Source organism: Trachypithecus francoisi, unplaced genomic scaffold, assembly GCF_009764315.1.
Source record: "Trachypithecus francoisi isolate TF-2019V2 unplaced genomic scaffold, Tfra_2.0 Lachesis_group10, whole genome shotgun sequence".
In the NCBI taxonomy this organism is placed as follows: Eukaryota; Metazoa; Chordata; class Mammalia; order Primates; family Cercopithecidae; genus Trachypithecus; species Trachypithecus francoisi.
Genome location: NW_022681455.1, coordinates 87,591,461 through 87,618,667, shown reverse-complemented (window position 1 = coordinate 87,618,667; position 27,207 = coordinate 87,591,461). Strand labels below are relative to the sequence as shown.

At 39.3% G+C, this 27,207-nt stretch overlaps 1 protein-coding gene across 1 annotated transcript in view; it reads left to right on the top strand.

Annotated features, from left to right (window-relative positions):
• The window catches only part of ITFG1 (integrin alpha FG-GAP repeat containing 1), a 305,928-nt gene that overhangs the window by 71,446 nt on the left and 207,275 nt on the right, over positions 1-27,207 (top strand). The window contains exons 7-8 of the mRNA XM_033218313.1: positions 16,665-16,729; positions 26,639-26,720. Of these exons, the coding sequence (XP_033074204.1) occupies positions 16,665-16,729; positions 26,639-26,720 (147 nt within the window). The remainder of the gene's footprint in view (positions 1-16,664; positions 16,730-26,638; positions 26,721-27,207) is intronic.

Below are 27,207 nucleotides of genomic sequence, written 5' to 3'. Positions count from 1 at the left end.
GCCTATAATCCTAGTGCTTTGAGAGGCCGAGATGGGTGGATCACCTGAGGTCAGGAGTTCGAGATCAGCCTGGCCAACATGGTGAAACCCTGTCTCTACTAAAAATTAAAAAATTAGCCGGACGTGGTGGCAGGTGCTTGTAATCCCAGCTACCTGGGAGGCTGAGGCAGGAGAATCGCTTGAACCTGGGAGACGGAGGTTGCAGTGAGCCAAGATCGTACCACTGCACTCCAGCCTGGGCGACAGAGTAAGACTCCATCTCAAAAAATAAATAAGAATTATTATATCTGGTTTTATTTCATTCTGAAGTTATGTCAGTTGATGTAAGGTTATTTGCAACATTCATCTGTCTTTTGCCCTTGATTTCACATACAGAACTCATTACCAAATAAAAAGCAAAGACTTGAAACCTCACAACAAACTTTCAGCTAATGATACTTCCTTAGGACTTCTCTGTCACGATGACTGTTAATGTCAGCCCATGCCATGCCTATGTCACATTCAGTCCTGATCCTCAGTGATTACCACCTTTATCTAAGTGTGTATAACTGTCCATCTGGTGAACTGAATGGATGAGCTCCGGTCTTAGCAGATTGAAAAGGAATGCTTCTCCATACACATCTCATGCTGCTTTTTTTTCCACGTGGAAGTTCATGGACCTGAAAATGGCTTATTTTAGGGAGAGCATTAGCTTTGTACCCAAACTAAAATCTTTGCATTTAGTAGACATTTTTTGTCCAGTCTGACAAGCTCTGTCTCTTGGTGGACTTGTTTAATCCACTGACAAGCTATTAATGTTCTTATCTCAACAGGTGAGTTTACATCTGCTTTTTGTTTACTATGTCTCAGTCTTTCTTTGGCCCTCTATTCCTACGTTACTGCTTTCTTTTGCTTTTGGTGAATATTTTCTATGGTAACATCTTAATCCCTTTAATAACTATTTTAACTTTTTATTTTGATTAGTGGTTGCTATCGGGCTTACTACATATATCTTAACTCATCAGAATCTACTTCAGATATGTACTAACTTAATTCCAGCGAGATATGTCACTCGTTTATAGCTCTATTCTGTTCCCCCTTACTGTAATACATATTACATCTATATATGTTACAAACCCATCATACATTGTTATGATTATTACTTTATATAACTTTATGTCTCTTAAAGAAGCTTAGAGAAGACAGTAAAGCAGATATTATTTACAGTGTTTGTTATATTAACCTTCTTAGTTACTGTTTCTGGTTCTCTTCCTTTATTCCTGTGAATTCAAGTTACCATCTTGTCATTTCTTGGTGTAATTTTCTTGGTCCATTGCAATTTTGCTCCCACTCATCTTCTTAGTGCTCTTGCTGGCAAATATATTACATTTCTATATATTATGGGCCTAGTGATACAATTATATACATATTGTTTTATTACAGTTGCATTTTTAAATCAATTAAGAAAGGAGAAGGAATATACATTTAAACTGTCTTTTATAACTACCTAATTCCTATACTAATTGCACTGTTTTTTCCTATGGATTTGAATTACTCTTGGGGTCATTTGCTTTCATCCTGAGCAACTTTAGTACTTTTTATAGGGTTGTTGCAGGACAATCAAAGACTGGAGAGACTGAAAAAGGTTCTGAAGAGTTTATTAAATTAAGGTGATCGGCAGATCACGAGGTCAGGAGATTGAGACCACGGTGAAACCCCGTCTCTACTAAAAAAAAAAAATACAAAAACTAGCCAGGCGCGGTGGTCCCAGCTACTCTGAAGGCTGAGGCAGGAGAATGGCATGAACCCGGGAGGTGGAGCGTGCAGTGAGCCAAGATCGCGCCACTGCACTCCAGCCTGGGTGACAGAGCGAGACTCCATCTCAAAAAATAAAAATAAAAAATACAAATAAATTAAGGTGATCCCCAGCTCAGCCAGACATACGTCCAGAAAGTCTGAGCCCCAAACAAAGGGCTTTTCCTACTTTTAAACATCTTAAGGTGGGAACTACGTGAGGCGGGAAGCGAGTTACAGAAGCAAGGAACAAAGGCAGCATTACAACATTCCTTACATCTTCAGGGAAACATGTCTTGCAACCTAAACTTACCGGTCTTGTGACCCTGCAGCTGTGCAGGAACTTGCTGGGCCTGTAATAAACTTTGAGGAATGTGGAGTTGGGGAGTATGGATAAGGTCCACTGTCCACAGAGAGAAGACAGGCTGTTAATATTCTCTTTTAACTTGAGTGTAAGGCAGGGTCACACTTCACAGCAACTTTAAGAGGATTTTAAAATTTCTGTTACTACTACTATTAGGTTTTAGTTGATTTCATTAATTCCTTCTTCAAGGTGAGTCTGCTAGCAGCGAATTATCTCAGTTTTCATTATCTAGAAATGTCTTTATTTCCTCTTCAATTTTAAAATTAGTTTTCCTGAATGTAGGACTTTTGGTTGACAGGAGCTTTTTTTCTTCCATCACTTGGACTATGTCATCCCACTGCCTTCTGGCCTCCATTGTTTCTGATGAGAAGTCACCTATTAAACTTATTGGGATTCTCTTCTACATAATGAATAGTTTTTCCCTTTCTTCTTTCAAACATTTTATTTTTCTTTGGTTTTCAGCATTTTTGCTATGATTTATCTATCTGGGTATCAATCTCTTTGCATTTATTCTGCTTCACATTTATTGAGCTTCTTAGATGTGAATATTAGAGTTTTCCATCAAATTTGGGAAGTGTTTTAGCCATTATTTCTTCAAATTTTTCTTTGTCTTCTCTCTCACCTCTACTGGAGAACTTCCATTACATATACCTTGGTGTACTTAATTCTGCCCCACATTTCTTTGAAGTTCTTTTCATTTTTTTCTTATCCTTTTTTCTCTCTGTTTTTCAGGCTGCATAATCTATTATGAAGTTTGCTAATTCTTCTGGCAGTTCAAAGCTAATGTTGAGCCCTTCAAGTGAATTTTTTATTTCAGTATATTTACTTTCAGTTCCATAATTTCCATTTGGTTTTTTATCATTTCTGTCTACTGATATCTTGTATTTGATAAGGCATACTTCCCTTTACTTCTTTAAGTATAATTTCCTTTCGTTTTTTTAACATATTTGTAGTGGCTGCTTTAAAGTTTTTGTCTGTGAAATTTACATCTGGTTCCTCTCACAGCACTGTCTGTTGCCAGGTTTTTGGTTTTCTGTTTTCTTGTATATGGATTATACTCTCTTGTTTCTTTATGGGTCTCATAATTTTTTATTGGACATTTAGGTAATTGTTGTGGTCATTCCACAGAAAAAGTATGCACAGTCTTCCCTCCAAAATTTGGCTCAGAAGCCGAGAAGTATGAGAAGTTTTGTTAATCACATAAAGAGGCTTTGTGGGAACTGCAAGGCAGGTCTTCCAAACTGGTCTGAAAATGGTTTGAGAGACCAAGGACAGGAGACTGCCTTGGAAGGTTATTTGTGTGCTGTTTGGAGGTGGGGCCTGGGTGAGGTTCCAATGCATGAGCAGGGCTTGAGGGGCATGAACCTACCACCAGCACCAAAGGAGGCTGGCTTTTTTACCAGCTTGCCCAAATATAGGGTGCAAGAGGAAAAGGGAGGGATAAGATTTAAAAGCTGTCAACAGACAAATATTTTAAAATGTAGCCAGATTCTTTTCCACAATAATATACTGTAGCAACTTTGGATACTGCCCTCCACTCCCCAGAGCTTGTTTTTGTTGTTTGCTTGTTCATTTGTTTAGTGATTGACTACACTATTTCAGGGAAGAGTATTTTCCCTGTAGTATGAAGCCTTTGATGTTGCTCCTCAGAGGCTACAGCTTTAGAGATGTTCCTTGTCATCCTGGGATGACAGTGGTTTTAGCAGGGCTCTCTTTTTCTCTTTTGGGATCACACTCAGCTGTTAGACTTAAGTAATTGCCAGCTGATTGCTCTATTTTTGACAATTCCTTGGGGACATAAATTGCTCCATGGTCTGATATAATTACATTTGGATTCCTTTTCAGGTTTGTTCTGTAGGTTAGTGTTGTAGGTTTGTCCAGACTTCAGGAAAGTTATTTGTAGTTCTTCATTCCCTAGTTCTCTCTGTTAAGCCCTGGTCAGTGATTTAGTTTGATTCTTTCATGAGGCTGACCGCCTTTTCTGTTGCTTTCCATCAAACCTTCATTTGTTTTGAATACACCCTTAGGATTGAACTTCCCCACACTCTGTTTTAAATATTGGGGGACAGCTTTGTAGCTGCCTGTTACAGCCTGACACTTCTGGGCAAAATTCCTGAGCATGACTCCAGAGGTGAGAGTGAGGACAGTGACACACTTTCCCCTGAAAGGCATCCCTGCTTTCGGCACAGAGCACTGCATTGGAGTGGTAGCTTCTGATCTTTGCTTCCCTTTACAGCATTGAACCAAAGGCCTACAAAAGGGCTGGTGTGTGAGTCACTAGGCCCCTGCTATTCTTAGTGTGCTGAACGAGAGATAGATCCTACACCTTTGTGAGTAGGGGTCGGGTTGAAGAAGGGGTGTCCCTGGCCTCTTGGCCTCACTCTCTTGGAATCTAGCCTCTACAACATATAGCGGGGGGGGGGGGGGGGGGGGGACGAGAAATGGTGGCCTGCCCCGCAAGAAGTTACCACAGTCATTGACTAGTAGCTGGGTGGAGCAGGAGCCCTGTGTTTTTGGCTGCAGCTTCCTGACGAGGAGTTTCCATCGCACTAAGAGGAGAAGAGAAAGAGCAGGTAGTGGTTCAGAAGTCACAGGCTCTCGCTCTTCTTGTCTGATTTTAGTATATTTTCTTGAATAAATGTTTCTTCATTTGTTGTATGCTCCCAGAACAATTTCCAGAGACTGTAAATTTTTAAAAAAATAATTTCCCCCAGTTATGTTTGTTTTACTGGAGAGCAGGGCTGTAGAGCTCCTCACACTGTCATTCCAGAAGGGAATTTTTACAATTGGTAGGCATTTGCTGACCTGAAAGTCATCAGTCCTAATGCCAGATAACAGATGGTTTTTTTTGTTTAAGTCAATGGCCTTGAATTTTGTTCACTGTTTTGGCTGTGGCTTTTTTAGGATGAAGGTTTTATCATGTATGCTCCAAAGGAATATTCTGCCATGTTACAGATTAGTCTGTAAGTTAAATATGATCAATTTACAAAACAGCATTAGAACTTTCCTGTCTAGCTTAACAGCCTTTCCTTGTTTTCAGTGCAGTGTTTTTAAGTCTTCAGTTTTAAAAGCTCAAAGTTTTGGTTCTCATGTAAGTCCCTTTAACATTAAAAAAGAAAGGTTGGGCCGGGCGCGGTGGCTCAAGCCTGTAATCCCAGCACTTTGGGAGGCCGAGACGGGCGGATCACAAGGTCAGGAGATCGAGACCATCCTGGCTAACACTATGAAACCCCGTCTCTACTAAAAAATACAAAAAACTAGCCGGGCGAGGTGGCGGGCGCCTGTAGTCCTAGCTACTCGGGAGGCTGAGGCAGGAGAATGGTGTAAACCCGGGAGACAGAGCTTGCAGTGAGCTGAGATCCGGCCACTGCACTCCAGCCCGGGTGACAGAGCAAGACTCCGTCTCAAAAAAAAAAAAAAAAGAAAGGTTGAAGTGTTCTCATTGAAGTGAGCACTCAGCATGACCTATAAATAGCATTCTGCTATTACAACAGGCAGAGGAAACTGAGGAAAAAGACGGCTCGTTAGAAGTTATTAGTCACTGTAAGGTTTACTCTTTGCTGCATTAGAATGATTGAAGATAGACTTTCAGAGTTAACATTGTTTTTAAAATTATTTCTTGTAGCTTTTGAAAGGAAGCTTTAATATTTTTAATGTACATTTCATTTTCATGTTTAATCACTATTATACTTGTTTCTGCTTCAAGAGAAATTTTTTATAGTATCACATATAAAGTTTAGGGACTACCTTAATCAAATGCCATATGCCAAGGAAATTATTTACTTCTCAGAATTACCAACTTCAGATTGTGTACAACTAGAATGCATATAAGAGCAATTTTTATAATTGTTAAATGTATTTAGTATGTATTTTACATTAATAAACTTTAATTTTTTTTAACAAATTAGAGGCCATGAGCATACCTCATTATTTTAATAAATTACTTTAACCTGAAGTTTCTTAATAATCTGATTGTTTGATTTTAACTTACTTAAAACATACAAACCTTTATAAACACAATGTCACATATTGGTAATATTAGCATTTCACTAATGTGAATATAATAACTTCTAAAAACGAATTGCCCATTTAGTTTCTGACCAGTGCAAATGTCACTTCCTCAGTGAGCCCTCCTCAAATTCATCCAATAAGAGAGTACCTCTGCCAGCTCTGTTCCAATAGTATGTATTCATAATTCTAGCAGAGCCATTACCACATAGTATTTGTCAACATCTGCCTCCTCAAGGAAGGAGTAGAGAGGAGTAGTAGAGACAGTAACCTCACCATATTGACCAGGCTGGTCTCGAACTGCTGACCTCAGGTGATCCCCCACCTTGACCTCCCAAAGTGCTGAGATTACAGGTGTGAACCACCATTCCCTGCCGTCATTTGTGTTTATCTCTCAAATACCTAGTTGAGTGCCACGCTGTCAGAGGTATTTAAAAGACGTTTGAATCCATTGGTGGATATGACATGGAAAAAAAATTTTAAGATCGTTCTTTCACATCATTTTATAGGCAAGTAAGTGAAGTCCAGAAAGGTAACATTTTGCTTTACTTTTTCCAAGTTACCGTACTGTATTACTTCAGGCATTTTATTACTACAGTGCTCTAGATTCAGGAAAAATATTCCCTTCCAGTATGTTCCAGAAATAATGTGTGGAAACCTTAGAGAGAGGTTATTTCATTAAGACCAGGGTTATTCTAGCAGAAAATGCCTCTCTGGTGTGTAGAAAGTGAACTAAGAATAGTTAAAAAAAAAGAAGACAGCCGGGCGCGGTGGCTCAAGCCTGTAATCCCAGCACTTTGGGAGGCCGAGACGGGCGGATCACGAGGTCAGGAGATCGAGACCATCCTGGCGAACACGGTGAAACCCCGTCTCTACTAAAAAATACAAAAAAACTAGCTGGGCGAGGTGGCGGGCGCCTGTAGTCCCAGCTACTCGGGAGGCTGAGGCGGGAGAATGGCGTAAACCCGGGAGGCGGAGCTTGCAGTGAGCTGAGATCCGGCCACTGCACTCCAGCCTGGGCGACAGAGCGAGACTCCGTCTCAAAAAAAAAAAAAAAAAAAAAAGAAGACAGTACACAAATCAGGTTTCCAGACTGGATGGAGCATAAGTGCCTACTGTTAGAGGTTTGATTTTCAGTTACAATGAGTTTAAATCATTTTAAATAACTAATTTTGTATTTTTAACCATCCTTCCCTTGGATTGAGAAGATAAATAAACTGCTAACCTTAGCTGACCACCTGTATTGTGTTTTGCAGTTCAGTCTGAGGTAGCAGTTATTAGAGAGACCAGCAACTTCTACTCATAACTCTTGGAGCATTATCACCTTGATTGAATTGTGACACTTAAGAAATAAATCACTTGCAAGTTGAATTTGATTTTAAGTGTCTGGCCACAATTTTTGTGAATAAAATTAAGAGTTTTTTTCTAACACATACCCCATGACTAGAGTCCATCATGTAGTGAAAATTTAGAGTTCTGTCAAACATGTTTCTCTCAGGAGACAGAAATGCATTAAAAAATGTAATTTTTGGAAGTCCTTTAACATCAGCATAAACTGACATACAGTCTTTTCTTTTCTTTTCTTTTGAGACGGAGCTTCACTATCGTTGCCCAGGCTAGAGTGCAGTGGCGCGATGTTGGCTCACTGCAACATCGATGTTGGCTCACTCCGCCTCCTGGATTCAAGCAATTCTCCTGCCTCAGCCTCCCAAGTAGGTGGAGTAGCTGGGATTACAGGCATGCGCCACCATGCCCAGCTAATTTTTTGTATTTAGTAGAGACGAGGTTTCACCATGTTGGTCAGCCTGGCCTCCCAAAGTGTTGGGATTACAGGCGTGTGCCACCACACCTGGCTAAGTCTTTTCATTTGGAGGAAATAAATACTCAGAAATCCAACATGCCATGTTTCAGCTGCTAAAAAAATAAAATAAAATAAAATAAACATTTTTGGATAGTAACGCTTGTATAGGCAGCTATTGAGCAACTAGAAAGTGTCACATATTTATAAATCTGTAATGAGGCACAGGTGGACAAGATAAGAAAGCATCAGGATTTTGGAATGAAAGGGATGAATGGAAGTTAGTAACCTTAGTACATAAACCAAATTATTGTAGACTGACTTCATTGCCCCAAGAAAAACACATCAGGGCAAATATAATTCTAAAATGTATATTTTAAAACCTTCATTTAAGTTAATTTACATAAATGAAAGTTGATGGGAAATCAGAAAATCTTAGCAATTATTGATGCCAAGGTCCTGTTCTCCAGTTCTTTCCATCATTAAGTATTATCTCTGTTGATTTCTTTACCTTCTGGAACATAGAAGACTTTTTGAGAAAGTGGAGAGTCTTATGTTTGAAGTTTGAATTAATGTTTGTTAACCCATATAAACATTCCAATATTGAAAATATTAAAGCTACAAAATCTCCTGAAATTCCTTAAGGTCCTAACCTCACAGGGGTAGAGGAAATATGTGACTTCACTTGATACATACATTTAACACCAGAATTCAAAATATTGCTAAGTCTTTGGGGACCATTAACTTACCATAATTGTCTTGATTACATTTCTCCTAACAATTCAACATACAAGTTATGAAAAATAAATTCCTATGATAAAAATGTAGTAATTAAAAAATATTTACTCCTCATTTGTTAATAATCCTCTTAATAACCCTCACCAAGTGAAAATTATAATCCCCGTAGACATTCCATTTCAGTGCGGTTAACAGGTTCTTATTATTTGCTGCCAGCAGCCTGTTACTTGGAATTTATTGGTTTTGCCTAAAATTTTTAGTTTATATACAATCTGAAATAAATAAAGCCAGTGTTGTTTGTTTGTTTGTTTGTTTGTTTGTTTGTTTTCCCCCACTTAGAACAAAAATACTTCTGATCATGATTTGACTGACGAGGGAAGACAGGGTAGGAGTGTGTTCATTGTTATCATTAGTGGCTTTCAGCCTTGTGTGCCTGGATTCCAGAGTGTGGTGTCTGCGTATCTCTGTATCTTGTTGTGTACCTTCTTGAATCAGAGATCATCAGAGCTGTCTGCTAAGTATGGTGAATCTTCATTTTGGTCCCCATGTTTCAGGAAATAAAGAGAAAGAAAGTCTAGATAGAAATAATGAACTTAAAAGTTGAAATTTTAGGGCCGGGCGCGGTGGCTCAAGCCTGTAATCCCAGCACTTTGGGAGGCCGAGACGGACAGATCACGAGGTCAGGAGATAGAGACCATCCTGGCTAACACGGTGAAACCCCGTCTCTACTAAAAATACAAAAACTAGCCGGGCGAGGTGGCGGGCGCCTGTACTCCCAGCTACTCGGGAGGCTGAGGCAGGAGAATGGCTTAAATTCGGGAGACGGAGCTTGCAGTGAGCTGAGATCCGGCCACTGGCACTCCAGCCCGGGCGACAGAGCGAGACTCTGCCTCAAAAAAAAAAGGTTGAAATTTTAAAATTATTCTTAGAAATGTAGACTTGTGAATGGGGAACAATTCAAGCACGTTTCTCATATCATCTTACTAAATTAGTGCATCTTTATAGAATGTGATCTGGCAGAATTATTTGATATAGGGAAATATAGGAAATAGGGTTGATCTTCTGCAAACAAAACTATGACTAATGCAATCATCTCTATCAGAGGTTTCAAGCCAATACTTGTGAGCAAAATCAGCTTGGAGACATGTTTTGAGTTTTTTTGACCCATGCTGTGTTTCAAATATTTTGAATTAAGTTTCAGTATTTTAAAAGTATGATTTTTCATATTAAAAATCGTATTTCTATAACAACAATAATTGTCTGGAGCTAATTAATTCTGTCCCCTCTGGTCAGTAATGATCTCTTTTGCTTCATCCAGTTCCCTCACTTACTACTGTCTCTCTTATCCTGAGATGCTTATTCAGTTTGTATGCCCTTGCCTTTTTACTATTTGATCATCTTGTTTGTACCAGGCCCTCTTAACTTATTTAAGTTAAGGCCTTATGCCTTATAGCATTTCAATTGATGACCTCTGAGCTACAGAATGCAATTAAACTGCTGCTGCAAAGAGTGAAAGCTGGCATGAACTGGTTTGTCTTAGTGATTTCAGCAGTCATATGGCCTTCAGTATACTTTTTAATGAGTAAGTGGGGGGAAAGGTGTTTTATTTTAAAGATTTTTTATGCTACATTGTTATGCTGCCCTTCCAGTAATATAACTGGACCTAAGAGAAACTGGATAGTACTATAGAACAAATATAAACATGAGGTTGGCATAGCCTCCTAGCTTGAGCATAGAAACAGTATAAGTTATGATACTGCTTTGAGCCATTCTTTGTGGAAATGTCTCCAGACATTTCAGCTTATAGAAAATACTGAGAATGTTTTATTAACTGTTTTTCCAAAATAACCTGTAATATTATTCCTTTGTGAATAGTAACTGTTATTACCCAAGGAGAATTTCTTCATGCAGGAACTCAAAATAATATTATGAATAGTTTTTTTAAATTTCCATTGGAATATTTTTCTTAAAACTTGAGACATCACACTGAAGGATATAGTGCCCAAAATCACAATTTTCAACATCTTCTTTTATACCATAGTATATCAAAAGGATATTACATGCTCATGATTAATCATTAAGCTTTGTTTTGAGTTTTTCTAACATGATTTAGTTCATTTAGACTTCCAATTTAAGTTTCTAAAACTCCTGAGGCTTCCTTTTAATGCCAACTGTAATCGGAGAGCTCTTCATTTGAAAGGAAGGCTAAGCTGCAGTTGACAAAGATTAAAATGCAGTAGCTTACTCCTTTCAAGCTACGAATGGAGATAATTGAAGCATAAACCATTTAATGTTTTTGTACACACTTGTCTATGTGTAATTTCTGAGGAATAAACTACATGTGCATTTAATATTTTCACTATTTTACTTGTTAAATGAATCTAATGGGAAAGAACTTAATTGAGTTTGCAGTTTAAATCCTGAATTTTTCACGAAATCATGATGTGATCTTTTGTTATGGAGTATTTGTTCAAGTGAATATCAGTGATGTCAGCTATCATTATGTTGTTTCTACTAGCATTTTTAAAGTTAGTTTTTAAGACAGGAAAGACAAACCCATATCCAAAATATATATGGTCCCTGTAAATGAATTGCTGCCATGTCCAGGGTGAAAGGAGTCCAATGTAGTCGCCATGCCACCAACTCTTTATACCAAACCGCACCTCACTGCACTCTCCCTATACCAACCCTGTTCTTCCAACCCCCAACCCTGCCTTCATCAAACACATGCAGAACTTAGTCTCATGCACACTCTCCTGGCTCCTGCCAGTACATGTACACTAGGTCCTGGACTTAATTCAGAGTGCAGTCCCTTCCTCCTACCTGTCCATCACATTCCTGGCTAAGTTTACACTGTAATTTAACCTTACTTTTTGGCCTAGTGGCCAGGAGATAAGGTGGGCAGAGCAAAGGAATGGGGGTGTGAATCACATAATGAGGGCAGAAACTGCTCCATCATCATCATCAAACAAGAAAGAACACTAGCTGTTAACAGTGAAGAGTGGGCTACTTCTACAGACTGTGAAGTTTTGCGTGAATCTGAGGACTCAAAAGTTTCTGGTTCATCAACCTAGATGTTCCCTTTCCATGGATCATGTATTTTGTTTCCGTCCTAGGGCTCTAACGTTAGCATAGCAGAGCTGCTGTGGTTGAAAATTTAACCTTCTTGGGTTCTCTTCTTCTACTCTTACTGGTCAAAGTCCTCCTTGCCCTTTTGGTGCAGGATGTAAGAACCTCTCTTTTATTTGCTACCCAAGAGACCCTCTTCCTTTCACATTTAGGTTTTAATTTCTGATCAATCATGTTCAGCCTTTGTATCTGTCTTGTGCTTCCTCAGTTGAGCTTAGCAAAGCTGTCTAATTGCCCTGTCCTTGGCATTAGTGTATGCCTCATATTTCTCAAAAAAAAAAAAAAAAAGTATCACACCGCCACTAGTGGATTTCCTCCCACCAGAATACTGTCACAAGACAGCAACAGTAAAAGATGACTGGGGGAAAAGGTGTTTTATTTGGGGGCTGTCTCTGCCTTATCCCCAGTGAAGGAACCCATATTGCCTGCCCCATGATAGGTGATCCAACTACAGAATCTCATCTTTTTTTTTTTTTTTTTTTTGAGACAGAGTCTCGCCCTTGTCACCCAATCTGGAGTACAGTGGTGCCATCTCGGCTCACTGCAACCTCCGCCTCCCAGGTTCAAGCAATTCTTCTGCGTCAGCCTCCTGAATAGCTGGGATTACAGGTGCACACCACCACGTCTGCCTGGCTAATTTTTTTTTTTTTTTTTTTTTTTTTTTTTTTTTTTTGAGGCGGAGTCTCGCTCTGTCGCCCGGACTGGAGTGCAGTGGCCAGATCTCAGCTCACTGCAAGCTCCGCCTCCCGGGTTTACGCCATTCTCCTGCCTCAGCCTCCCGAGTAGCTGGGACTACAGGCGCCCGCCACCTCGCCCGGCTAGTTTTTGTATTTTTAGTAGAGACGGGGTTTCACCGTGTTCGCCAGGATGGTCTCGATCTCCTGACCTCGTGATCCGCCCGTCTCGGCCTCCCAAAGTGCTGGGATTACAGGCTTGAGCCACCGCGCCCGGCCTAATTTTTGTCTTTTTAGTAGAGACGGGGTTTCACCATGTTGGCCAAGCTGGTCTTAAACTCCTGACCTCAGGTGATTTGCCCGCCTCAGCCTCCCAAAGTGCAGGCATTACAGGTGTGAGCCACCACGCCTGGTCCAGAATCTCATCTTAGTGTCTGTTTTCTCAGATCACTTTTGGTATCAACTGTTGTTGGTTGGGTTTCTTGGGAAGCAGACTTTGAGATTCACAGGCATGAAGTTTCATTTTATAGTCAAAACCAGTGGAAGGCATGAGACAGAAACAGAGTTGGGCTGCGATTCAGTGTCAGTAAAAGCCTCAAGTGACCCCTGGGGAGCTCTGAATGTGGAATTGCCTTGTAGAGTTATCCTGAGCTGTGGTGAGTGAGTCCAGCCTTTTTACCTCCAGATTGACCATTGATTGGATGCAGGCTAGCCCAGAAAGGGATGCAACCTTCTGCAAGGTAACTCCTTTTCAGCCAAAATTGTTCCAAAGAGGGCTAACCACTTAGGATTGTCTACCAGAAGTATTTCTAGGAGCTGAGAGAATAAATCCTTAATTCCCAAAAGGGCATCTGGGTGGCATGTCATATCCATGACAGTTTCTGGAGTACATTTCCTTAATTTTATTTTGTGAATTACTCTTAGCCATGTGAGAGGGTGAGAACTTTATTGTTTCATTGATTAAAAATTTTCTTCTAGGAGTTTCTTCATTCTCATTTCATTCAAAGTCTGAGGCATGATTCTTTATATTTAATTACTAATAGTTTTCTCTATTTTTGTTTCTCCATGTAATGAATCATTTATTTTTTCTATGGCCCCTTTACATAATTGAATAGTAAAACGAGATTTTTTTTAAAATCTATTTTACAAGATACTTCCAATCCCTCATCTAGCTTTACTACTTTTCGAAGTTTCAATAAATAGCTAGCGAAGCCATGGCAATACAGTCAGCATTGTGTGTTATAGTTCCTAAATTCTTCAAATATGCATGAAAGAACAGGGCATAATTTTCATCTTCTATGCAAATATAGATTGTGACTAATAGAACACCAGTGGGGGAAAAAAAATTTTTGAATTGTTTTTCAAGGAGTGGTGATAAATTGCTGGTAGTTACACTACTCGCTCTAACTATCCCCCTTAACCATATTCTAACCATATGTGGTCACAGAGTCATTCTTCTAATCCCATGATGCAAACTGCCTTATCAAGACACCAAGCCTTTGATTTCTTGTTGAAAACATGTCTCCACATTTATTCTATTTTCAAGTGGGTTAAGAGTTTCAAAAGTTGGATATTTTCAGTTTGCACAAATTCACCTGTAATGTAGTAGCATGCTTGCCCCTTTTCTGGGTTTTACTTCTTTCAAATAGCTCAGAACTTGCACTCATGCTTCCCTTGTGATTCTTAGAACTCTCTTTGGCTGTTAATCCCTAATCACTTTCTTATGCTGATTATTCACATTTTCAGATGCTATAAAAATGTAACACCTTTTAAAGATACTTACTACAGTAGTCAGTGTGATTATTTTTAATGAAACACTTTAACGTAGACCCTTCTTTTCCCAAGACTTTCCATTTAAAGACATAATAAAGCAGTTATTTTTAGACGTCCAAGCAAATTTGCAAGAACTACAGTATACATATAGCATGTTGTCCATAATTATCCAACAATCATTTGAACATGTTATATTTCCTAGCTCATAGAAGCAGCAGGGATAGAAAAATTTTGTTAGGCATGATTCCTGCCCTCAGGGAGCCGACAGACAGATGTGAAGCCAGAATACCATGGTAGGTTGTAATCACCGCCATGACAGAGGTAGCACAGAAGAATAACAGTGGAGGGAAAGCTATTAGTCTAGGGAGAGGAAGGAACTCTGGAAGGAAGAGGACATTTCAGACAGTTTTGAAGAATCCGTTCACCACGTGGCTGTGAGGTGGAAAGGCACTACAGAGACAAGGAATGACATGTACAGAGGCAAACAGATATCAGAAAACATGATAAAATCTGGCGACTACTTTGCTCTGTCTGAACACAATCTTCTTGTGAGGGAGTAGCACAAAATTGAGGCTGGAAAGGTAGGTAAGGTGGCCTTCACATAACAACTGAGGAATTTGCCCTTCATCTTGAAAGAAAAGGAATGAGGTCAAATGACTTTGGAAGTAACACGTCATTGGGAATGCATGAGTAACAGTAAACAAATCACGTTCATAGAGAACTACATTTGTATATCCACAGGCAAAGCGTTATCCTTGTTGTGGAAATAAATGCAGAGCTGTTTGATACATGGACAAAAGAATGGTTCCACTTGGAATGAGGAGTTTTGAGTTCAACTAATTATGAAAATAAATTCCTTAGCTTTTGGGTGATTCCATGAAAATCTTTATTATTACAAGTATTAGATAAATTAGCTTCATCAAATTCATATGACACCCTTAAAGAAAACACATTAAAATGTGGTTGATCATTTTCTGAGCATATCTAATAAAGGAAAAAAAAAAAAACTTTTTTTTTTTTTTCAGTAGTTATGGCCTTCACATCACTCTGGAATAATTTTTTTTCTTTTTTTTTTGTTGAGACGGGGTCTGCCTCTGTCGCCAGGCTGGAGATCAGAATCTCGGCTCACTGCGACCTCTGCCTCCTGGGTCCAAGTGATTCTCCTGCCTCAGCCTCCCAAGTAGCTGAGACTACAGGCGTGCGCCATCATACCCAGCTAATTTTTGTATTTGTAGTAGAGACGGGGTTTCACTCTGTTGGCCAGGTTGGTCTTGATCTCTCACCTTGGCTTCCCAAAGTGCTGGAATTATAGGCATGAGCCACTGCACCTGGCCAGTAATTTGTGTTTTAAAGCATAAAAGAGTACTGTTATTTTAATATTCCTATAAGCCACCTCATCATTTTAATACCTTATATATTCACTAAGTAAAATTGCCATGATGCAAACATAGTAAATGCTGCTGGCCGGGCACGGTGGCTCACGCCTGTAATCCCAGCATTTTGGGAGGCCGAGACAGGCAGATCACGAGGTTAGGAGATCGAGACCATCCTGGCTAACACCGTGAAACCCTGTCGCTACTAAAAATACAAAAAATTAGCTGGGCGTGGTGATGGGCGCCTGTAGTCCCATCTACTCAGGAGGCTGAGGCAGGAGAATGGCATGAACCCGGAAGGCTGAGCTTGCAGTGAGCCGAGATCACACCACTGCACTCCAGCCTGGGTGACAGGGCGAGACTCTGTCTCAAATAAAAAATAAAATAAATAAATAAATAAATGCTGCTACTAGAATAGATTTATTTGCAGTAATAGGCCTTTGCAATAACAGGATGTTTGATTTGACTGTGAATCTGTTTTTTTTTTTTTTTCAAAGAAATTTTATTAAAATTATTGTACTTTTCAGTAAAACAACCTTTTGTTAGCTGGAATTTATGAAGACAATTCTATTACTGAAAATTTGAAGCATAATTCATTTAACATGTGTGCAAAAACTTTTGGATGAAATACTATGATTTAAAATAATGCTGAAAACTATAATATATAGGTAAGTGTTGCTTTCAGGGTGAGAAAGCAAATATGATTGCGATCAGAATATCTGTTTTAAAAAATATAGTACACTTTGGAATAAAAAAGATTGAAAAGCATACGATTTTAAAAAGTGCTACACATAACTATTCTTGAAAATAAGGAATGCTTTTGAAGGACTAATACCAAATATCCTCGTTAAATACATTTTCTTTAATACAGGGTCATCCGCTTTTTTTTTTTTGATGGGATGAAACTTGTTAAAATATAATTTAAAATATGTTTAGAATCTTATTATTTTAATGTATTGCAGTTTTTTTCTGTTTTTAAATGTACACATCAGTAAGACTACAAAACTTTACGTTTTTATTATTTTTCCTTGTAGATTTATTCCTGACGACATTGAATGCCACCACTAGTACCTTCCAGTTTGAGATATGGGAAAATTTGGTAAGAAATCTTTTCTTTGAAGCATTTTAAAATGATGGCTTTCAGTAAAAGCACACAATTTTAGAAAATAAAATGAAAATAATCACTTGGTTGATTTCAACAATAAATAGAAAACTTTAAGAGCCTTTGGTTGCATTGCTGCATTCAAAACTACTGAATATTGCTGAAGGAAGTGATTCACTCAGCATCAGTTCCTCTGCAGGTTTTTAGGCATGACTGCCAATTAAACCAATCAGGCTGCCCTAATGTGCATGTTAGCAGGACCCCCGCTATGCTGTCAGCTGTTGAGAGTGGTTACTGTCACTTAATTTGTCAGCATGATGGTTTATGAAGAAAACTATTTTAGAAAGACTAATTTTTCCCCTTTGCCTTTAGGCTTATGTAAAGAAATAAGACAACAAACACCAAACTTACTGCCAGGTTGACTAGGATCAAGAAATCTTTCCCAACAGGGTTTTATTTTGTTTTTTTTAATTGTAAGTAGAAGATTCCCAAACTGATGTCATGATTTTATTTTACTTTTAGCTTGATGTGAGTTATATGATGGGTTAATTACCAGACAAAACTGGCCATCACAGTGATATTCGTGAAGTATTGGCCAAGTATCGAACCCCACTTTCCACACACAGAAAATTGGTGTAAGAGCCTCTGCTTCACAAGATCTTTGTGAAGATCATGCCTGACATGCAGTAGGCATTTATCGAGTTTTAATTTTAGGTCTGTTGATTTCCCATCTGCAACTCCTGATTGTATTTTATTCAATCCAAATTAAACCCATAACTTTTTTAAATTTTATTAAAATGCTGATGAAAAATAAGCAAATTTTTGAAATGTAAAGCACAAACTTATGGAAGGAGACTCATTATTAGCCATGCTTCATAATATGGTAAATGATGCTGGTCATGACTCAGATCTCTTCATGGAAGGAACTACGATGGGGGGTTGCTTTGTTTAGACGAGATCAGAGCTTCCAACTACTTCCAAGCTCAGCAATTTGATTCTTTTTTTTTTCTTTTTTAATGGGGCAAGGGAAAGTAAGACATCTAAATCAAAAAAGACTAATGTACTACTTTTTTAAAAAATGTAGTTATATTTGTTTTTCTGATGATAGAAATATGGTTGCTATATTTTTATGACTGCCATACATTAAGTCCCCACTGCTGGGGGAAGTTTGTTTGCAGGTGGCCTTTCATTGCTACCGCAAATGAATCTTGTAGTATTAGAAAATGAGAGGTGTATTTGATTAACTTGTATCTGGGGGTCGGGGGAAGCCTCATTATAATTAGGTAGGACATCTGTAGAACATAATGAAGCAACCTTAAGTATATGAGGTTCTTTCAGTCTAGGCTGAATTAAACGTAGTGGAGTGAAGCAACTCAATAGGAGAAGATTCTTGATGAAGAAAATAGATTTTGATAGGGTCTTTTACTATTGTTTTCTTTAAAGAAAACTAATAAATTCGCTGTTAGGAAATGGGGACTAAGGACTGTTCTTATAAAGTGACTGGGTCAGTAAGCAACTTTTAAAGAAAAAAGTATTTTTAAACTCTTGTTAAAGATCGTAAGGCAGATTTTCTTTGAGAGGGCTCCTACAGTGGGGTTTTGCAGTAGGGGGACGAGATTGGACTCACCTCCAAATACAACAAGGGAAATCAGGATGTTTTAACCAATGAGCAGGATGGGGGTCAGTGGAAGGGAAATTACTTGGGCAGGGTAGTGGTTGGGATAAGTTAAGCAGAGTTCTCAGAAGAGCCTAACCAAAGTTTGGTCAAGGAGATAATCTTTCTCAGTTTCCACAGTAACAATAGTTAATCATTAGTAGATTCAGAATTAACTAGTATAGGTAAAGTGTGGTTTTCATCAAATGAATGATCATTTTCAATTAAAGATTGGACAGAGACTTTGCAGTTGCATACTAATTGGCCAAAGAAACCTCAAAGCCTATAAAACCATATTAGCTAGTGGAAGAATGAAAGCTACAACAAATCGTTTTACATATCAGTTATCTTTACAGCCCCATGGTAGTGCTCTGGCAGATACAGAAGTGAATAGGGCTTGTAGGCTAGGAGCTGGAATGTGAGTATGGATGACCCTGGCTGGTATGTGAGATATACATTATGCTATAGGAATTCAAAGAGCAGTTGCTTCTATTTGGTTGCAGAATTATCAGTGAAGGCCTCAAGAAAGACGTGGTATTTAGGCCAGGAGTGGTGGCTCACACCTGTAATCCCATCACTTTGGGAGACTGAGGCGGCCAGATCACCTGAGGTCAAGAGTTCAAGACCAGCTTTGCCAACATGGTGAAAACCCTTCTCTACTGGAAGTACAAAATTAGCCTGGTATAGTGGTGCATGCCTGTAGTCATAGTTATTCAGGAGGCTGAGGCAGCAGAATTACTTGAACCCGGGAAGGGGAAGTTGCCGTGAGCTGAGATCGCACCGCTGCAGTCCAGCCTGGGCGACAAGAGCAAAACTCTGTCTCAAAAGGAAAAAAAAAAAAAAAATGTGGTATTCAACATGGCTAGTATAAATTAAAGGATTTTAGTGATTTGGAAGTGAGAAAGAAAGAGGAAAAGGCAGGCAAGAAATTGCACAGGAGACACAGGACACATCCAGATGGTGGAAAGTGGCTGGTTTAGGCCAGAACATAAAAGAGATAATGGAATGTAAGACTAGAAAAATTAGTTTATATAAGATCAGCAAGGGCTTTGATCTCTAAACTAAGTAATTTGATCTCTTAGAAATCTACTGAGAAGCGATTGTTTTAGGACTGAGAATGAGATGAATAGAACCTTCATTATTGCAATTAAATTGGCCACTGTATATCAGATAGGTTAGCATGCAACATCTGGAGGTGGGGAGATTACAGTTTATAATAAATTTAGGAGGAATTTATAATAACGTGGGAAAGAGATGAATGATTAAAGAAGGAAATGTTGAGAATAGACAAGAAGGGTTAGATATGAGAATACAGGATGACCATTAACACAATGCTTACTTACGTTTTGTTCTGGTGAGCAATAAGAGAAATAGAGGCCAGGCACAGTAGCTCACACCTGTAATCCCAGCACTTAGGGAGGCTGAGGCAGGCAGATCATTGGAGGTTGGGAGTTCAAGACCAGGCTGGCCAGCTGGTGAAACCCCATCTCTTCTAAAAATAAAAAAATTAGCTCGGTGTGGTGGCACATGCCTGTAATCCCAGCCACTTGGGAGACTGAGCCAGAAGAATCACCTGAACTTGGGAGGCAGAGGTTGCAGTGAGATCATGCCACTGCATTCCAGCCTGGGCAGCAGAGCAAGACTCCATCTCAAAAAAATTTTAAAAAAAGAGAGAGAAATAGAAAAGACAAAAGAAGTAACTAATTTGGGGCAGGAAAATTTATTTTAGAATAGAGACATGTCTCCCAGCTACTCAGGAGGCTGAAGCAGGAGGATTGCTTGAGCCCAATAGTTTGAGGCTGCAGTGAGCTATGATTGCACCACTGCACCCCAGCCTGAGCGACAGAGCAAGACCTCATCTCTATATTAAAATTATTTTTTAAAAAGCAAAAAACAGAGACAAGGAAGTGGTTGGAAATGTAGGAACAGAACTCAAGGAAGAAAGTAGATAAGTGTCATGAAGGAAGAGTTAAGAATGGAAAAACCAGATCCTTGGACACCCTTTATGTCCGAATTTTTCATCCTTGGCACTGTCACCATTTTGAGCCAGATAATTCTTTCTGTGAAGAACTGTCTTGTGCATTGTCTGTTGTTTAGCAGTATCGCTGACCTCTTCTCACTAGTTCATAGTAACCACCTCCCAGTTGTGACAATCAAAAATGTCTGCAGACATTGCCAAATGTTCTCAGGGGACTAAAATTGCCTCAGTTGAGAACCATTACTTTACATGAATAAAGATAGGAACATGCAGTCGTCATTACATACTGCTTCATGGTCAGTTTTTACCTTTATAAATACGGCAGTTTTAACATTAAATATTAAACATGAAAGCCAAAGCATTGGTAGTCATCCATGGAAGGCTACTTGCTACCACATGACACTTTTGGTTGGAATTCAAGCAGAAAATGGCAGAAAGTCTCCTTGTCAACTGGTGTGGGTTAACTGCTTCAGTGGTTTTGGTAGTTGTGGTAGCAGTAGTTACTACTAGTGTTCCTGCTACTACTACACTATTACTAATGTTAACTAAATACATGCTATGTGCTAGGCACTATACTGAGCATTTTATATGGATTATCTCCTTAATCCTCAAAATCCTTTTAAAAATACATTTTTTAATAAGTCAAGGAATGCTTAGAGAAGGACTAACTTATTCCTGCCTCATGGCTAGCAAACAGTGGAGCTGAGAGTTGAACTAGGAAATCTGTTTCTAAACCTTCTACCCTTAAGTCATTGAAATTAGTACACAATAATTCCAGAAACCAACTTGGAAAAGAAAAGATAAAGAGGTGGCTGCAATAGAGCCCCTAGTGAGTTCGTTGAATTTTCGATTGCAGGGAAACAGTGCAGATCGGTAAGAACACCACAGTAAAAAAATGCTACAGTCAAAGGATACAAAATTGCAGCTAACTAGGAATAATTTCTAGTCTTCCATAGCACTACAGTTGACAAGATGACTGTGGTTAGCAATAATATATAGTTTCAAATAACTGGAATTGACTGGAAATCGACACAGGATTTTTTCAGTGCCACTTCGCCAGCTAGAGACCTCCACCACTGGTGGGGCCTCTGCTCAAGTTTCACTTACAACCACTGGGCTGGCTCTGCCCATGCAACCTGGCAGGTTGTGCTTGGCTCGCGCTACCAGCCCTAGTCTCACACCCACTGTGGGCAAGCCAGACACAGCGTGATGAGGGGTGTATGAGCAAGTGAGTGCAGGGCAGCTGCTCCAGGCACCAACTCCATGCAAGGCTGAGGCGCATCCAGGCGTACCACAAGCAGCTTCTGACTTAGGTGCCAGAGTTTGGATGAAGGGAGCACAGTGGTGCCTGAAAAACTTGGAGACACGAGCAACTGCAGGGCCCTAAAGGGGGTGTTACAGTGGGCAACCAGAGATTGAGCAAGGTGAAGAAGAGTTCTGTTTAGCAACAGAATAGCTCTCAGCGGAGAGGGGACCTGAAGTGCGCAGCCCCTACCCAAAGGCAGGGAATCCCCACATGTGGCTGAGTCTGGGGTTTTTATGGGCTCAGAATGGGGCAGTGCATGTTGATTGGTCCATGGCGGCCTGGTAAAAGCACCATTTTATTGTCTAAGAGGCATCAAGGAAGTTCTCACTCTGGTCGGGGACTTTACCCGGAACTGGCTGCTTGGATTCAGTTTAGTTTTTCTTTGGTTTGAAGGTGGGGTTTCACTGGGGACCCATCCCTATCTGCCTAGGAATTTGTCTGTCTCCTGCCACTATTAGATGGAGGATATTTGAAGGGGTGGCCTGCCCCTCCACACCTGTGGGTGCTTCTCGTTAGGTGGAACGAGAGACTTGAGAAAAGAAATAAAACACAGAGACGAAGTATAGAGAAAGAAAAGCGGGGCCCAGGGTGCCGGTGCTCAGCTTACAGAGGACCCACACCGGCACCGGTCTCTGAGTTCCCTCAGTATTTATTGCTCAAAAGATAAGGGAGTAAATCAGCAGTAAGACATACAGATACACGGAGATGTTCCATTGCCCAGGGATGGGCAGGAGACAGATGTTTTTCTTTTACTGAGATTTAAGAGAATGGTAATGACCTTTAACCACAAGCAGCCGTCAGGCATTTGTTTAACAAAGCACATTCGTTACAGCCGAAAATCCTTTAAACCTTAATCACCACAGCGATGTCTCTTGCAAGGACAAGATTGGGGGTAGAGTCACAGATTAACAGCATCTCAAATACAGAGCCAAATGGAGTCTCTTAAACTTACTTCTTTCTATAATAACACAGTAACAGGCTGACCTCTCTTTTCCTCACAGATACTGAGGCTGGGCATGGTGGCTGACGTCTGTAATCCCAGCACTTTGGGAGGCCAAGGCAGGCAGATCATGAGGTCAGGAGATTGAGACCATCCTGGCTAACACAGTGAAACCCCATCTCTACTGAAAACACAAAAAAAATTAGCTGGGTGTGGTGGCAGGTGCGTGTAGTCCCAGCTATTCAGGAGGCTGAGGCAGGAGAATGGCGTGAACCCGGGAAACGGAGCTTGCAGTGGTCGAGATTGTGCCACTGCACTCCAGCCTGGGCAACACAGCAAGACTCCATCTCAAAAAAAAAAAAGAAGGAGGATATTGAGTATTCTGAATAGGAAGAAGTGATAAATGTTTGAGATTATGGATATGCTAATACCCCTGATCCAGTCACTATACATTACAAGTATCACACCATCACTGTGTGCCCCATGAGTATGTATAATTATTATTTATCAGTTTTTAAAAAATAGTACAGTGTAAAAAAAAGTAATGTTGTTTGTTTCATAGCAAAATTACTCTCATACTGAAAAACATAAATATACAAATAGGTGGAGATTCCAATCCAAAAGTAAAAAAGAAAGTCAGACCATGGAGTAAATGAGGACCAAATGGCAGCCTGTGAAAAAAGTACTTGCAGATCATAAGCACAGGACTGCCATTATGACAGTACCATGTAGGTGCCTGATACGTTGCGTTTTGCAGAACACTTTGTTATCTTTCATTCCATTTGACCTCTCCAGAACCCTGCAAGTAGACAGTACATTTAACCCCTTCTGAAAACTGAAGAACTGAAGCCTAGAACAGTGAGTGGCTATCCCAAAGTGACATAACTTTTCAATGAAAGCAGGACTGGAACCCACCTCACCTTCCTCCAAGTCTGGTGTTCTTTGCACCAGACTGGTCTCGCAGAATATGTACAAAATGGAAAACAGTATTTATCATGTTTCTCTTCCCTCATTAATAGCTACAGAGCAGCTTCATCTTTGAAAATGAGTGTAGTTGTGCTACACTTTAAAATGTGTTATCTATTGAGATAAAATATATTGATGATGCAGTTTATTAAATCATTTTGTTACATATTAAATATGTAAGTAACTAATCTGAATGCAAATGAAGTTATATATGTCTATACTGCTAAGCAAAGAACAAGTAATGATAATAATGGAAAAGTTGTCTAATAAAGTGTTGTCTTTTCCCCCAACTCTGTCATATGTATAATGTGTTCTGCTTACTCTCACTATGGTCAGAATGTATTCTTTTCCTCCAGCAATTAGAAGTGGGCATTGCTCTTCTATTGATGTTCAGTGTAAAAGTGGCATCTTAGAAGACATAGAAGGCTGTTACTTCAATGTTTTTTGATGGAGATAAATCATGAGGTTATATCCATATATTTCTAGATATATTTACCCAAATTCATAGACCTTCAGTGGGGTAACTTGTTCACTTCAGTTAGTATATTGAGTTGACATTCAGCTTTATGTCATAGGAGGCTGATATGTTTTAAGAGATTTTTCCATTCATTCATGAAACACTGTATACACTCTACACAATGCTGTGATCTGTCTTTCCTTTTTTTTTTTTTTTTTTTTTTGAGAGGGATTCTCACTCTGTCACCCAGGCTGGAGTACAGTGACTCAGTCTTGGCTCACTTGCTCACTCCACCTCCCAGGTTCACATGATTCTCCCGTCTCAGCCTCCCTAGTAGCTGGGATTACAGGTGTGCACTACCATACCCAGCTAATTTTTTTTGTATTTTTAGTAGAGACGGGGTTTCATCATGTTGGTCAGCTGGTCTCGAACTCCTAACCTCAAGTGATCTGCCTACCTCAGCCTCCCAAAGTGCTGGGATTGCAGGTGTGAGCCACCGCGCCCAGCCAATGCTGTGATCTTTCTAAACTGCAAAAGCACTTGACAGTTCAGCTAGGGATTTGGCAACTTTGACACATCTCTAATGCAGTTTCAGGTTCTAGGTAAGACCGGAGGGAAAGCCTAAGGCGTAATACCCTTACTAAATAAGATGTCTGTAGAAAATCATTGAAAAGTACATCAGATGCTTTAATTATGGGAGGGGAAACATGTTTCTGCACAGGGATAATGGAGTGTTAAAGTAGTTGGAACATTGCTTGTCACAAGAAAAATCTTATTTCCTTACTCATGGTCCTCAAGCATTTGGGTTTTGTGCTTTTGTTATAGCAGTGCATTTCTCTGTAAAGATCAGCAATGATTTCTTAAGAAACCGACTTGCAGATTGTTGATATTATGAAATACATATTTGATGTTAGTCCCCATTTCCTAACATACAACTTCTGAAAGACCTAGAATCGCCAAAGGGATGTCTTTTTATATGCTAATGAGTTGACTGGTGGATGGCAGCCCCAAAATAACTTCAGAATGTGGCTGGTCACCAGAATGACCAATACATAATTAGAGGATTGGGACTTTTAGCCCCTCCCCACTACTTCCAGGGACGGGTGAGAGTCTGAAGGTTAAAGTAATCACCAGTGGCCAGCGGTTTCACCAATCATGCCTACATAATGAAGCCGTCCTAAAAACCTAGAAGAATTAGGTTCTGAGAGCTTCCTGATAGCTGAACAGGTGGGGAAGTTCCTGGAAGGTGGAGTGCCCAGAGAGGGCATAGAAGCTCTGTGACCCTTCCGTACCTCGCCCTACTCTTCTCTTCATCTGTATCCTTTGTAATATCCTCTATAATATCCTCAGTAAACATGTTTCCCAGAGTTCTGCGAGCCACTCCAGCTGTGAATCCAAAGAGTAGGTGGTGTGAGTCCCAACTTGAAGCTGGTCAGGCAGAAATACTGGAGGTCCAAATAACGTGGGGGACTGGTGTCTAGGATAATTTGGGGGACTGAGCCCTCAACCTGTGGAATTAGAGGAAAGCCAGGTGATATCCACTGCAGAAATGATTGCTTGTTTATAGCGGGGGAAAATCCCCCACATGTAGTCACAGAAGTCATGTCTGTTGATTCTTGTGTGAGAGCATAAGGGAGAAAACCAGTGCTCATTTTTTCACTCAGACAGATCTACAGTATCCTTAGAGAAACAAAGAAGGAAAAACTCATTTTAAAGTATACAGATATCCTGTATACAGTATGTAGGAATCAGAGTCAGTATCTCAAACAGAAAATAGAGAGGTCAGTGATAAGAACTCTGTACAAACTTGAGAGCTCAAAATTTCAAATTCATTGTTTTGATTTCTTTTTCTTGTATAATAATCTAAAATTATAGAAGGGAAAGGCAATAATTTAAAGAAATGCATATTGTTTTTGGTAGTCAGATGTGTGCTGTTTTTGTTTGGAAAGAGTGAGTGAAACAAAGGATCGCTAATAAGCTCTCCTTTTCTGTTTAGCTTAGACACCCCTGCTTCTCAGTCAGCACGTGGCTGCTGTTGTAATCCTTTGCTTCCCTTCTAATTGATAGGTAAACTTGAATTGATGGATTGGCACTTTAAGGATCAATGGAATTCTCCTCTCATTTCAATATCTTTTCTTAATTGTTCCCAACAGAATCTTCTTCCCTTAAAATCTGCAAAACATGTCTTTGTACTTATTATACTGTTTATGTGTTACCGTCAGAAAAGCTTTCTTTCTGACTTGTATTCTATCTCCCAAATGACTGTAAGTTTTTGAGGGTAGGAACTAGTTTTATAATTCTTTATATTTCCAAAGCCTTCCACAGTACTTGAAATTATTACTCTCTGAAATTATGATGATGAAATGGTAAAATATACCAGAATCGACAGCAAGGAAAGCATACCAGATTCATATTTTCGTCTTCAACGCACAGGAGTTTCCTTTGCTTCAAAATAAAAGTGAAACAGGAGGTTGGAATAATTTTTGTGCAACACAACAAAATCCTGAAGTTATTTATTTCCCTAGTTCAGTTAGAATGCTTTGTTTTACACTTAACAAATGAGTGGACTAAGATGGTCTAATTCAAAGTTTTCTTCATTTAACAGGATGGAAACTTCTCTGTCAGTACTATATTGGAAAAACCTCAAAATATGATGGTGGTTGGACAGTCAGCATTTGCAGACTTTGGTAAGATTTGGTAAAAAACAAAAAAAAGAAAGGCTTTTGTCTTTCCAATTCTCTCCCTCTTTTTGATCTATTTATGTTAATTCCCCGTAGCAGGAAATAACTATTATAGCTTCAAAAGATCCCTATTCTATAATAGTATTGTACATGACATGTCAATTCCTTAATGAAATAAGGAGAAATTTATAATGTATTTAAAAAATAGTGTAATACTGTTTGCAGAAGTAATATGCAAAACAAGAAAATCTACTGAGACTTTTTCTAAAGAATACCAGGTATTAATTACCATAAATTCTTCATGTATATCCAACATATGGAACAAACAGAAGTGAAGGAGTTAATCTGACCTCTTAAAACCAGTACTAAAAGCCATTTTTATTTACAACTTAATTTTAAAGCAGAGTAATATCTATTATGAATTACCCAAAAGAGGACATACGAATTTCTGTTTTCCATAAGATTCTGCACAATTAAGTTCATATTGGTCAGG